We start from the raw sequence: 14,226 nt of genomic DNA, 5'->3' as shown, positions 1-14,226 counted from the left end.
ATACAAAACACAGAATAGGAGGAAGGGACTCACCAAACAGTGACAGACACCACTGATTAATGAAGTTATGATACCGTTTAACTAACGCTAGAGTAAGTGATGAAGGATTTTAAAAGTGAAAACCACATTTATGCATGTGTCTAATTTATAAACACCTGTGTGCATTTTTAGGTATAATTTTCAGGCCCAAGTTAACACATGTACAGATCAATTGCTTTTGACAGTATTGGCTGTATCATCTTTCTCCAAACTCAACCTACTCAAAATAGACTGCATAAGAAGAACTGTGAAGCCATTGCAGAGAAGGCTGTCACACACACAACCATACTCAAAACTGCGTTATTTAGTTTTCTAAATTTACCCTCTGATGAGGACGAAAACGATCTTGAGATATACAGAGTCTGGAGTTTTAACTGCTGAAACTCTATTAAAAAATCATCAAAAGTCAAAACAAAGGGGTGGAAGTATGCATGCACGCACACTTGCTGTGGATTTATCCTTTTCAAATTGATTTGAGGTTATTTTTAATCCCTTCTACCTATTGATAAACAGTTAACACTGCTTAAAGTTTATGTCTTGCTTATTGAGGCTGGAATGAGAGCTACAGCCTTTATACTTCTTTCAATAGTTGCTTTCATCCAATTCCCAGAACTAATGTGAGGTGGTATATTCTACTGTGAGAGCTAAATAGTGTGTCTTCTGAATGCTTCTTACTGAAAAATATATGCTTGACTTACCTTGCACCGTATTAGCAGCAATTTAACTCAGTTGTTTTTAATGGAATCACTGTACTAAGACTTAGCAGGATTCTTCTACAGCCTCTGCATAATGCGTAGCAGCTTTGTTATTAACAGAGTGCAGTTCAGCTGGTCATGGTGTTTACACAAAAAAGGATTTTTCTCCTCATAGCACTTACTTCCTGCTCAGTTCCCTGTTCCTTTATCCATGTTGTATTAACCTCTTTGATAATGACTTACCAGAAGCTGAATTCAACATACAGGGCAGCAACTACTAGCAAACATTGCCACCCAATACAAAGGAAATACTTCATTTTATTGTGAATATCTGGAACTGTAAAAGCTGAGAAATCTCAATGCAAAATGTACAGTCCAAAACTGGCACAGTTCATGAGATCTACTACAGTGTCAAAATTGTACTTTTCAGAACGTTATATTTGCAGGTATTTTAGGCAGCTTCTTTGGTTTTGGTAAGAATTGAAATGGACTGTCCTAGGGCAACCATCTTTCACTGAGTCCCTTTCTTCACTCTGAGGTGGCTAACCGTGATTTACCAATGCCAAATTTGCATGTCTGAATCCAGATTGGTTCACTTCAGAGTGCTTGAAAGCTGTTGACAGCACTTCAGTACCCTCTCTTATGTAACCTACTGAGATTATAGGATTTTTCTTGGAAGGACATTTGATACATAATTTCCACTCTTCCATTTTCATGCACATTTTTATCTAGGGAACTGACTACAGATCTGGTGAGTTCAGTTTGGAACTAACCTGTGTTTCATTAATTTATGAGGCAAAGGTAGCTGAAAAAATTGGTGTTCTCTCATTTTTCTCTAGTAAGTAAAAAGAATATCTTTCCCGAAGAGATTTCATTTACATTAGATAATAAGATATGCAGGAGAGCATTTCCAAGTACTTTAGTCATAAATTAAGTGGCTTGTTCATCATGCCATAGAAAAGCTATTAATGATCCAGGTGTTCAACAACATCCCAAATCTATTCTCTTACACGTAAATTCATGGTGTCTGCATATGCTTTAGCATGATGACCTCAGTTGCCTCCTTCTGATTGCTCTGCTTTCTCCCTCCAACAGGTTTTTAGCCAACACAAGTTTTGACGGTCTCAGTGGCCACATTAAGGTGAAAGGTTCCTCTGTTGTCAGCTCAGAAAACAACTTCTTCATCTGGAATCTGCAGCACGACCCTGTCGGGAACCCAATGTGGACTCGTCTGGGGAGCTGGCAAGAAGGAAAGATAATCATGGACTATGGGATATGGCCAGAACAGGCCCAGAGACATAAAAACCACATGCAACACCCCACCCGGCTGCATCTCAGAGTGGTAACTCTTATTGAGCATCCATTCGTTTTTACAAGAGATGTAGATGATGAAGGTCTTTGCCCAGCAGGGCAGCTGTGCCTGGATCCTTTGACTAATGATTCAGCCGTGCTGGATAACCTGTTTGAAACGCTTCAAGGAGGAAATGACACTGTTCCCATTGAGCTGAAGAAGTGTTGCTATGGCTACTGTATTGACCTGCTGGAGAAGCTAGCTGAGGATATGAATTTTGATTTTGACTTGTACATTGTTGGTGATGGAAAATATGGAGCCTGGAAGAATGGCCACTGGACAGGGCTGGTGGGAGACCTTCTCGCTGGCACAGCTCACATGGCAGTGACGTCATTTAGCATTAACACTGCCCGCAGCCAAGTAATTGATTTCACCAGCCCTTTCTTTTCAACCAGCTTGGGCATCTTGGTGAGGACCAGAGACACAGCAGCTCCTATTGGAGCCTTTATGTGGCCACTTCACTGGACTATGTGGCTGGGGATATTTGTGGCTCTCCACATCACAGCTGTATTCCTCACCCTGTATGAGTGGAAAAGTCCTTTTGGGATGACCCCCAAGGGAAGAAATAGGAACAAAGTCTTCTCTTTCTCCTCTGCCCTGAACGTCTGCTATGCGATCTTGTTTGGAAGAACAGCTGCCATCAAACCCCCCAAGTGCTGGACTGGAAGGTTTTTAATGAATCTCTGGGCTATTTTCTGTCTGTTTTGTTTATCCACATACACAGCCAACCTAGCTGCTGTCATGGTAGGAGAGAAGATCTATGAAGAGCTTTCTGGAATACATGACCCAAAGGTAAAGCATGTCTTCTTCCTAGTCAGAATTCACTGCGGTGTAATTTATGGTTTCCAACACAAGCAGAAACCAATCTGTGTGCAGAACAGCAGCTACACTTACAACTAGTTACCACGTGATGGCACTTCATTAGGAAATTTCAGTGAGAGATCTTTAAACATCATAGTGTAGGGGTGGGATGTCAAAGACTGAGAGTGCAGAGGAAAGTGAAGGATTTTGGTGTTGCCCACTGCAGGGAAGAAAAATGGCTTCTACATGCAGATTAAGGGTTTTATTTCAGTTCTGAAGTCCCTTTGCCTGTACATGTTTTGATCAGTTGGATGATTTGGGTCATCTTGAGATCGATTCAAACAAACCAACCACACAGCATGAAAACAAGACCACTGATGTTTTTTGCAAACTATATTTCACAAGCCATAATGGTGCTTACATAGGCACTACTGGTAAAATTCCCCATGAATTCTAAATCAAATGGAGCAGCACTGAAATCTTTTGAAAAATCCTGCCTTATGCATCAAAACAGTGAAATTCACTTTACAACTAGTCAGACGTTTGATTTGCAGTGTTGTTTCTGCTGAGGAACTGTCATGGGAGGAGATAAATTATGTTGTAGACAACCCATCTGCAAATAGCTCAGACTTCCTAGTACTTTTTGGTGAGGCAAGGAAAAAATGTAGAAGCGGGACTGCCTACACCCACTCTCTCCCCAGCTCCCAAGGCAGGATGAAGGGATCTTCAGCTGGAATTTTAAGTCCAGTCATTTTATAAGACTATTCTGATTTTATTTGCCATGATCATGAAAACACACATGCTAAATAATTTGTAGAGAGAATATATTGCTGCAGGTGACACAGCAGCAGGCATCCTCTTCACCTGACAGCAAATTTTCCTTGTTTGGCACTTTTCTCCAGTGAAGGTATGATTGTATTGTCTGCTGTTTTATACTCATGACCTAACTGCTGCTACATAGCTTTGAAACCATCCACCATTAATTTGTCTCAGGTGACTGAATTGGTATAACATTGTGCCACTGGAAAAAGTCATTTTAAGAATTTAAGAACTGAACATTTCTTTTGCTTTCATAAATTGTGTAAATAAAGGTTACATATGTCCCTCCAGACAGCAAAGGTCAAGCTTCATATGTTACCTCAGTAAAACCTTGCATTCAGACTAATGACTGTGCAGTTTTGACTTTGTGAGTATGACTTCTGACTCACTTCCTCCAATATTATCTAGATTGTTTCTACTAAAAATATTTTAAACAAAGAGTAATAGTTTTTATGGTTGGCCTGAGACACTCTAAGATTGATTTATGGCTTAAAGCAAATTGCTACTAATAATCTGCCCTTCCCCTCCCAGAAAAAGTATCATAAATGCTACATCAGTTTAAGCTGCAAAAGTCCAGGAATCATCTATTGCTTTATTCAGAGCATTCTGAACAAGCAAAGGAGAGCTTTCAGCTGAATTTCCCAGCTCCAGGAATATCTGTGTTATGGTCATTGTTGTGTGAGCTACAATATTGGCTTGGAAATTAGGTTAGTCCTCTACTCTTTGCATGAGCATCACCTATTCCATCAAATCAAATTGCATCAGATTACATCTTGGTTTTCTGCATAATTATTGTGACCACACATGGAATTCATAAAACAGGTATTGGGAAATTTCTGCAATTGCAAAAAAGTAAAATTATCTAAAGCTGTGCTGTAAAGCTTGGCTGTTGTGTTACAAAATTAAGCACAGAGTATTGAAGCATATCAGGTGCTGCAAATACAGGTCTTTGTCCTGAACAGAAAGACTGATGACTCACAGTTAGTAACCTCAGTGATCCCATTAATTCAGTGGCATTACTGGCCTTTCCTAGGCAGGCACTTCTCTGCTTCATGGACTAGATCTAAGCTTCTGAGTAGTTATCAGAGTCCAGTGTGGGAATAAGACAAGGTAGATTTTATGGAAGAGGATTGCCTGCCAATACATGAACTACAAAATAGTTTCATATATTTCATTCATGCATTTGTGTCCAAAGTTTTAGTCTGTAAGAGTAGTTAATAATAGAAAATGTAGTGGTTTAACCTTTTCTCACATGAAGCCTGAGCTGTGCCCATTCAAAGTTCTCTGTAAGACTTAAAGCTTAGGTTTAGGAAATGTTTGGGGCACAACAGTTGCAGAGGTACATGCACCACTTTTTAGTTAGTTGCTTAAAGCATTTTTTACATGATTTAAAGATTGTTGGTGGGGGTTTTTTTCACCAGATCTGCTTACCTCTTTCTTTTCAGTGGTGGAGACTCATTTCAAAAAGATGGCAGCAGGATGCATAAATAATCTTAGCTTTAATATTCTTTTAAACATTCTGCTGCTTCTCTCAGGATACATATGCCGTTGCTTTTGAAATGTATTTAAAAAACAAACCCACAATAGAGGAGCAACCTTCTTGAGGTGATGTAAGACATACAGTTTCTTCAGGCTGGCAGCCACAAACATTAAATCCCATCTGATGGGTGACTGGCATTGACTAATTACCATTGCAAACAGTCAGGAAGGCAGGCAAGTTGGGAAAAATTAAAAGGTTTTTTCAAGGTTAGAGACCTGGTATCTAAAGTCAGGATTTCCAGGAATATGTATGCTCTCTCTTGTCTAAAAAAAGACAATGTTAGATATTGCCTGAATAAATACTATCTGCCTTTCTACAAAAATTCGTGTTACAACAGTGATGTTTAATTGACCAAGCAGTACAGTGCTCAGCAGTTGCTCATTTCAGCTCAGCAAAGGAAAGATGGTACTCCTGTGTTGCTGAAGTCTCTAAGGTATAACATTTTAATTGGAAATCAAAAGAAATGAGTTGGGGTACAACCACTAGTCACAAGGTAAAGTGGCATACAGAATTAGACATACCTCCACTGGACCTTTAAATGCACTAATGATGTAGAAGGGGAAGTAAAGGAATATAGAAATACCATCACATTGCTGAAAGGAGCGGCCAGTGAGACAAGACAAACCAGAGCAGAAGGCAAGCAGTGGGAGGCAGGAGAATTAATTTCCTGGAATATGTCTTGAATCTGGGGAACTTAGTATGTATTTTCTGTGTAAGAATCTTAACAAGGGTGAGTCACTAAAGCCAAATCTCTGGAGTATCCATCAAAACTGGCTACTCCCTTTACTAGGTCACATTTCAGGTGACTCCTTACAATAAGAGCTACAACATAGCCAGTAAGTTGCAGAAATATTAAAGCAATGTCCTGCCATCTAAACTTAATTTTCTAAGACAATGAGAAGCTTTGGGCCACAGCTGCCCCCTCTCCTCTCATTTTCTAATCTTACACATTTCAGAGTATCATCTCTTGCCAGTGGAAACTGGCAAACACAGCTTTTGAGGAAGAAACTCACCTGAACATGTTCAGTCTGTTGTTTGAGCTCAGGAGGATAGCTACAGGATGAACGTGCCAGTTACCTGGATGAAAGCTGTAGCAGTGTCCTGATTCCCTCCTAGAAAGCTCTCTACAATACATGGCACAGAAATTTAAAAACTTGTTTGCAGAGGAGATAGAAATGGAGGAAAAATCCTGTATTTGGATCATTTTATACTGCTTTTATCCTTTCTCTCATCTGAATAACAGAGGCTTTTTTCAGTTTTTCTCCTAATGTCACATCTTTGGATGAACAAATTTAAAACATTCTTCTTTGTCAGAATGCTTGGCAGACCAGGTATGCTGTTGTACAAGTTGACTTCTCCAGAGGGTCAGTTATTCAGCCTACGGGCATGCAGACCAGCTGCCTGCCTTTGAGCTGGTCTGATCACTTGCTCTACCTACCTGTAATGGCCTGGAGACAGCTGGCTTTATTCCTGACATCTCCCAAACCTGATTATCACTTTTTTTATTGTATAGCTCCTTAGCCCCTTGGTGATGACATTATACTCTATATTGACATAATACTCATGTTGGTATATATGATATTATATCTATAGCTGAAAAACCCACCACCCAAAGTTTTTGTCCTTTGCTGGGGCCAATGCCCATTTTCACAGTGGCCAAACAGGTAACTCTTTAAAACAGAGCTGGTGCCAGAGGACCATGTACTATGCAAATGGAGACAGGTAGTCTAGGACAGCTGGCCACTGCTGTCTTTTTCCTGATTGATAGGTGGCAGTTGCATTACAGATCTACAGCAGCAGCTGAGTACACAGCCTTGCAGGCACAGGCTGAGCAGAGAAGGGGCACATTGATAAGCAAGGGGCTCTGGGCACAAAAACGAGAATTGTTACCATTCTGCTTCAGAAGCATGTATCTTTATGGCTGTTGCCTTTTTTAGCTAGTCTTGGGACAAATCCAGATATTTTATCTTTCGGTTTCTGGTATGGTTTCCATAAAGCAGTACTATCTGCATATGAGTAATCTAGGTCTCAGTGCCACAGACAGGGAAAAGAAGAAATCATCTGTCAGTACATAGCAGTGTCAGTGCCTTCCTTTGGCCAGCAAGCCTGCAACTAAGGCTGGATCCAGTAAAACCCTTTGTTATCAAATCCAAAAATATGATACTGTATTACAGGATCTCCACGGGGAGTTGGTTTTTTTAGTGGCAAAGGGACTTGAAGCAGGGACTTTGCTTTCAGACTTCTAATGCAAGAGCACAAGTTGGAGATGGACCATCAAGGCAGGAGTGTCTTGAGTAGTTCAGATTATCTGAGGCAAGATAATTGTGGAAGCCCAGAGGACAGAAGAAACATTTCAAACATTCCAGCAAGAAGGCATGCAACAGCAGAAGCTGAGGAGCTGGACAGGTTTTCCATAAGGTAGTCCAGCGCCAGGCCTTTCTTTCTGCCAAAAGTGTTGTTCTTTCAACAATGTAATGAGCTTTTCAGGTGCTATTCAACCACTGTTAACTTCTGTGACAGCTTTCAACTTTTCTTTGCCATCTTTAGGATAAACTAGAGTAGCTGTGCCTGTTAATTTACTGCGGTTATAGTTTTAGTTCTCTGCATCACTTTACCTTCAAAACACCCTTTGACAATAGCAGAGTTCCTTTCCACATTGTATTTTGACATAAAATACCTAACCTATTGAGTTTTATTTAACAAAAAGGGCTACACCTGTGAATCCCACCATCAGCAATTTTATTGCATTATCTCATCTAACGTTACACATCTGCAGTGGAGAAATTACAAATTATTTACTCAGTCTAATATGCTTTTACAGTTAGTTAGGGAAAGTGGGCACATTGGGCTGCTGTTGAAGACACTTACTTCAGGGCGAGATCACCCAAACCATTCCCTGAAAGTGCCTACTCTCCATCATGCATGATGGTGTACTAGCATGGCCAGCAGTGATGTCACACAGAAACCATAGATGCCTGAAGAAATACACTGCAGACATATACAATCACTCTGACAAGTCTCATCCAACAGTCCTTTCAACAGCCGTGGTGTGCTTTGGTATTAGTCCTCAGAAGTCTCTGCTTCTCTTCCAATCCATTATCTGAACACTTGCTCTTACAAGCTGTCCATCTTTTTATGACAAAAGCTAAGCACTTTGAGTAATCTAGGCAAGATATTTATGAGATTCTGTTACTCAAGAATTCAGTATGTACAGTCGCCCAGATTTTTGTTTCTAGATTTAAAATACAAAATGTGAGAGTGTGAGCTGTCGTTTCTGATTTATGAAAATCTCAGTTAATTTAGAGGCCTGATGTCCATTATTATGTCAGTTAAAAACTCCCTGTTACATGTATTAAAACAGTCCAGAAATTCCAACTGGCAATTAGCTGCAGCTGAGCTTTAGCAATACCAAACCATAGAAAAGGAAAGGTCCAGCCACTACATAGGCCTTTTTCATCATTAGGGGAATGATTCAAATACCCCTGAATTTAATGATATTTTCCCTCAAGTTCAGCAAGGTTTAGAGTGAGGCCATAACTGCTGTGTGTTTATTGATAAATTTTCTTCCCAAAAAAAAGAAGTCTCATAAGAATTACACTGAAGAAAATGCTCTTAAAGACTGCCATGGTCTTTCATGGCAGCAACCTAAGTTGTATCATTATAAGGAATTCCACTTGCTCTGCTGAGTATTAAATATATAATGAAATCGCATGTATTTAAATTTGTATTCAATGCATTAAATTGTATAGCAAAAAGCCAAGCAACGAAGTCAGTGGAGTTAACAGAAATTTTACTGCTCCCACGGGGTTTAATATTTGTATGGGACTGCAGGATTAAAAGAATTTGGCTGCAAAATCTGTAGAGCATGTTTCTGTACAGGAAGTCATTGGGCACAGAAAGGTCATGACTCCCAGCATCACAGCCTGCTAATTAATACATGATGCTTTTCTGAGTATTAATGAGTCAGTGAACGATCTGAACTCAGGAGTTTAAGTGTCACAGAGACCAAAGGGAAAAAATCTCATACAAAGGAGAAATTAAGCATGAGACTCAAGTCAGAATAAAGAACAGGTGTTGTAGAGCAATCTCATACAGCAATGAAAGACCCCTTCAATTTATGGAGGTGAAATCTTGGCTTCTTTAGCTTCCCCGTGCAATTTATGGTGGTGAACACTTGACTTGTTTAGCTTCCCCATCACCTCGCTAAAGCTTTCTTGTAAAGTTACAGCTTTGGAGGCTCAGAATCTGTCTAGTTCAGATTTTTATCATTCTGATATCCAGCTTATCAGATAGTGCACTGCAGTGTCCTCCATATCAAGTTTCCTTTCCCATCAAGACCTGGTTTTTATGCCTTCTTGCCTTTTTCTTTTTAGTATCTTTGTATATTAACCCCTACTGCTCCAGGTCTTCACCTACACACAATGCCTTTGCACTGTCACCTACTGTCTTGTCCACTCTCTACCTCACCATGCTAATTGTTTGATCCAAAGAATGTAGGGGTAGGAGTGGAAGGGAGGAAGTCCTGATGTCTTTATTCCGTGTGGTGCTGGTCATGAAGGTTGTTCTTTCAGCACCAGAATGAATTGATGTGTTTTAGCATTTTCCCAGCAGTATTCACATCCGTTTCTTATTCTCAATCTGCAGTGTACCTGTATGTGACATCGGTTTTAAAAAAAGGAAAGTGAGCACACCACCAGAAATAGCAACTGCATCATAGATGGGGCTCAGACCCTTGCAGGAAATAATGTAATCAGAGAAATATGAGATGTTACTGAAGAAACTGTCAAAGAGGAGCAGAGGACAGTGAAGATGCATAAGGGTTGATCTTATCACCTGGCAGATGGAAGATCATTGTACAGCTGACTTAGCAGTATTGAGGATATTTATTATTGTTCACAAAAGTCACAGCCATTGTGATCTATAAACAGAGTCCTGGATACTAGCCTGGCTCACCTTCCTAGTGATAGAAAGTCCTCAGTCAGCTCCTGCACTTATCCCCTGGATTTCAGGAATTCCAAGGGGTCAAGGCCTCTAGAAAACAAGTAGTTTTCATTGAGTACAATAAGATTTGGCTGAACACCAGGTAAAGTCAAATACTGTTGTCCATATTTCATTGTGAGAGAGGTCAAGGCATACAAGTGAGCCCAGCATTTTTCTTTTACACTCCATGCTTAATACATGCCTCACTGTCCCAAACTGATTCCAAGAAGGACAAAAAAATAACATTTAGTTCCAATGTTGGATATGTCAGTAACAAAGGACTCCTTCTGATTTACCTTCACTTGATGCTTTTGAACCAAAAGCCAACAGAAAATAATATATTTAAGAAATTAGGGCTGCACTGGTAGACAGTTCCATGATCTGCAATTGGAAACCTCTGCATCCTAGTAACTGGTGACCCATTTGCAATAGGAAACTGTTGTCTGTTCCTTTCCTGGAAACTACAGAGCACTAGCCTTTCCTTTCAAGTTTAGGCAGTGTCACCATAAAGGACTGTGTTCAGCTGTGGTATTTGGGGGACAATTGTTGACAGTGTTGCCCTAATCAACCAGCAACATCTGGAGCAGGACAAATTTCTAAGAAAAAGGATTTGAAAGGTAGTTGTTTTGAAGGAGAGAAGGCTACCTACACTTTAAGCTATTGTCACATTAGGTTTCCCCCTCCAGCCCTCAGTTGCTTGTAGAGAACTGTGATACGATTTCATCCACAGACCTGAAAATCAGGATAAAGGCCAAGAGGGATTATTTAACAAGAAATCTCCAGTGTCTCTTTGAGCATGTATTCAGCCAAACAGCTCTCTTTCCCTTGCTTCTAATTTGAAAAGGATTTCACCTGATTTAGAGCAGTGTAAGACCTATTTTACAGGTAGGAACCAAAAGAACATGGTTGGTGAAACAACTCCAATCTGTCCATTTTTACAGCTGCTTTGTGCTGCTGAAGTACAACTGAAAACAGGTGATCCATTGCCTCTTGGGAATTATATCCCTTTTTTTTCCCTCACTCTATCAATTCTTCCTACAATAATTTACACTTACTATCTTACAGTTCTCAGCTCTCCTGAAATAAATCCCAACTCAAAGATCCCACTGTGCAAAAAACTCTTTAAGTGCTATTAAAAACAGGGATAAACACACCTTTAAGTTCATATTCACCAGAGTTCTGTTCCTATGGAGCTTTTTGCACTAAAACACTGCCCAGCAACTCAATCAGCCAGGCAATCTTCAGAAATTAGTTTACTTACCACAAACTACAGTCCCCAGTCTCATCCCTTAGCTGTAAAGCTTTTGCAGCACACAGAGGAGCAGAGCAGATCATATAATTAATTATTAGCACTCACACAGAGAGTGTCAATACAGAGGCTTTATATTTTTAAATGGAGACCTAAGTCACAATTTATTTTCATGTATGCTCTTGTTGCAATGCAGGAGAATAAACTGTCAGTACTGGACTGTGCAGTTGTTTCTAGATTGAAACTTATTGACTTCAATGCAGCTGTAAAGATTTATGCCAACTAATGACCTAACTGACTTGGATTCAAAGTGACAGGATTTTAACAAAATCTGACATTATCCTGGCAAGTCAAGAATCAGCTCCACTGGCAGTTTTTGCAACAGAGAATGGAAAGTGAGCTTTCAAATGTATTCTGCATACACCATCTCCTGGAGGCCCTGGGAACGTCTCCACTTTCTAAGCCTGAACACATAGGACAGTTTCTGAACAGTACTTCCACTTCCAGAAGTTCAGCTGTGAATTTTCATCTGCTAAAATTTGAAATTCATTGCTTCACTGTGAATAATTTTCTTTCATCTCCCTCTGCACCCCATAAATATTCACCAGTTAGTTTTCCCCAGTAGGGAAAAGCCCAGGAACAGAGCTCTACATTGTTTGGGGTTTTTTAAATTTCATTTGTTTTGTTCTTTTTCACCTGAAACTTTGCTTATCACTACCAGTTGCATTTCTTTTATCAAGGGGTCATGAGAAATCTATTAGCAGCTAGACAACCAGTTAAATGTATTGGTTACATAAGGCAAGATAAAATGCTATTGCTTCATATGAGAAAGACAGAAGACTCATTGCAAAACAGCACAGCTCTAAAAGCACATCAGCTCTTCACAGCAGAGCAGACCACTTAATGCTACCCCTTTCCAGCGATAAGCAACTGAAACTGAACAGTTTTTCAAGATTCTGCAGCAGTTTCCTGGCAGAGATCATGCTGCACTAACAGCAATTCCGCTGATATACGAGATGTCCGTTAAACACAACCAGCACTATCATGGGGCAGAAACCTTTACATAATAATTTTTCCTTAGAAGCTGTTGTAAAAGTATGGGAAGTGTTTTCAGCCATGTTCCCTCATTCTGTACCCTATCAAAACTAAAAGCAGTATTGTAGGTGGTGGTAAAAGCTGAATCCATGTTAACATCTGTCACTGTAGGGTGCAGTCACTGGCACTGCACTCCACTGTGTATTGAGTTGCCCTTTTCTCATTTCCCTCAAAGAATAATTCATGGAGTTGAATTTTGTTAAGGAGAGGATAAATGAATGAATGCTGAAATCATTTTAATGATTTGAGATGCCAATTAGAAATCGAGTTCCTGAATCATTTTTCCTCCAGCCAGCTATCCAGATGCACAGAATAGTTCTGAATCAGATTCAGTGAGGCAGTTAGTGCACCCCATCATTCAATCAAGTACTGTGAAAGCATTTCCTAGATTTCAGTCACTTCATTGCTTATAGAAAATAGCTGTAATTTCCCTTCCCAACAGTTGATCTGTTTAGACCTTCCTTGTCTCTTCACAGTTCCCAGCAGGCTCAAATTCCATGGGACCAGAAGGCAATATTGTCTTGCCTGCTTTTTTGGAGCTGAGAACATCTTTTCTCTGTATTTATATTGTGAATACCTGGGGTTCTTACACACTGCAAAAATACATGACAACCAAGTTTGATGCAAACCTCAAAATGATAGTAGACATAACAACCAGGGCACCAAGGGGGGAAAAGTCTTGGAGCCAAATCCTCTAGCTTTGCAGTGCTGAAAATCATACAGAAGCCAGAACCTGCTAGAAAGACCTCAAAACCAACAGTCCAACTTTGGAGTATGTCAGAGTTAACTGCTGGAAGCATCTCATACATTTTCAGCTTTAAATCCCAACTTGCATAGGATATTTCTATGCCTGAGTCTTGTCAAGTCTGAGTCTAGGTGTTCTCAGCCTAGCTGATGGCACTGAATGCAATAGCACTATATTACATAAACTGGCATGTGCCAAGTAATGCAAAATCCCTGACATTCAGGATTGCATTTTCTTGTTTCTGTTCCTGTGGTTTTATCACATTGGTATTTTCATGCATAATTGGCACACCAAGCCATAGATGTATGCAGATGCCCAATTCTTCTCAACATCTTCCCAAATAAAACAAGTTCTTCACTTCCTACACGCAGATGTTTTAACAACAAAAGAGAGAAACCAAGAAAATCAAAAAGTAAGGTGCCAATCCAAGGGAACTGGTAGCTGCAGTATTTGCTTTTGGCAGCAAGCAGCACAAACATCATTTGTCTAGTAGCACAATGCTATACAAGGTACAGAAGACTCTTAGAAGTCCCAAAGCTTTTCCTGGTGCTGTCAGAGAAGCTGGATGTTCTGTAGAGCTCTTGAGTTTCCTTAACACTACATGACCTCCCTGTCTCAGCAATCAAGTGACTCAACAACCATTTCACTTCCTCAGCACTTGGAAGTATTCACATTACCCCTTGTTTTATTACATGAGGTAAGAAAACATTAGCCCTTGTTGATTTCTTACCCATGGTATGTTTTCTTAAACAGTGAGACTTGTTCTTGAAAGTACTGGCACAGGCCATGCATCCCACTGTAGATATTGTCCTTAGAGGCCACAGGGACAGCATTAGTACCCCAGTTCCAGAAAGCCTACTCACTTCCAAAATTCTTCATCCTTTCTCCTGTACCTTCATCCTGCACTTCCCA

At 40.0% G+C, this 14,226-nt stretch overlaps 1 protein-coding gene across 2 annotated transcripts in view; it reads left to right on the top strand.

Moving 5' to 3' along the window:
• GRIN3A (glutamate ionotropic receptor NMDA type subunit 3A) overlaps positions 1-14,226 on the top strand; it is a 75,517-nt gene that overhangs the window by 36,468 nt on the left and 24,823 nt on the right. For both annotated transcript variants that reach the window (XM_074931644.1, XM_074931643.1), the window contains one exon: positions 1,830-2,877. In XM_074931644.1, the coding sequence (XP_074787745.1) occupies positions 1,830-2,877 (1,048 nt within the window). The remainder of the gene's footprint in view (positions 1-1,829; positions 2,878-14,226) is intronic.

Source organism: Athene noctua, chromosome Z (genome assembly GCF_965140245.1).
Source record: "Athene noctua chromosome Z, bAthNoc1.hap1.1, whole genome shotgun sequence".
Lineage (NCBI taxonomy): Eukaryota > Metazoa > Chordata > Aves > Strigiformes > Strigidae > Athene > Athene noctua.
The sequence above is the reverse complement of the archived record's forward strand: the minus strand, read 5'-3'. Positions and strand labels throughout refer to the sequence as shown.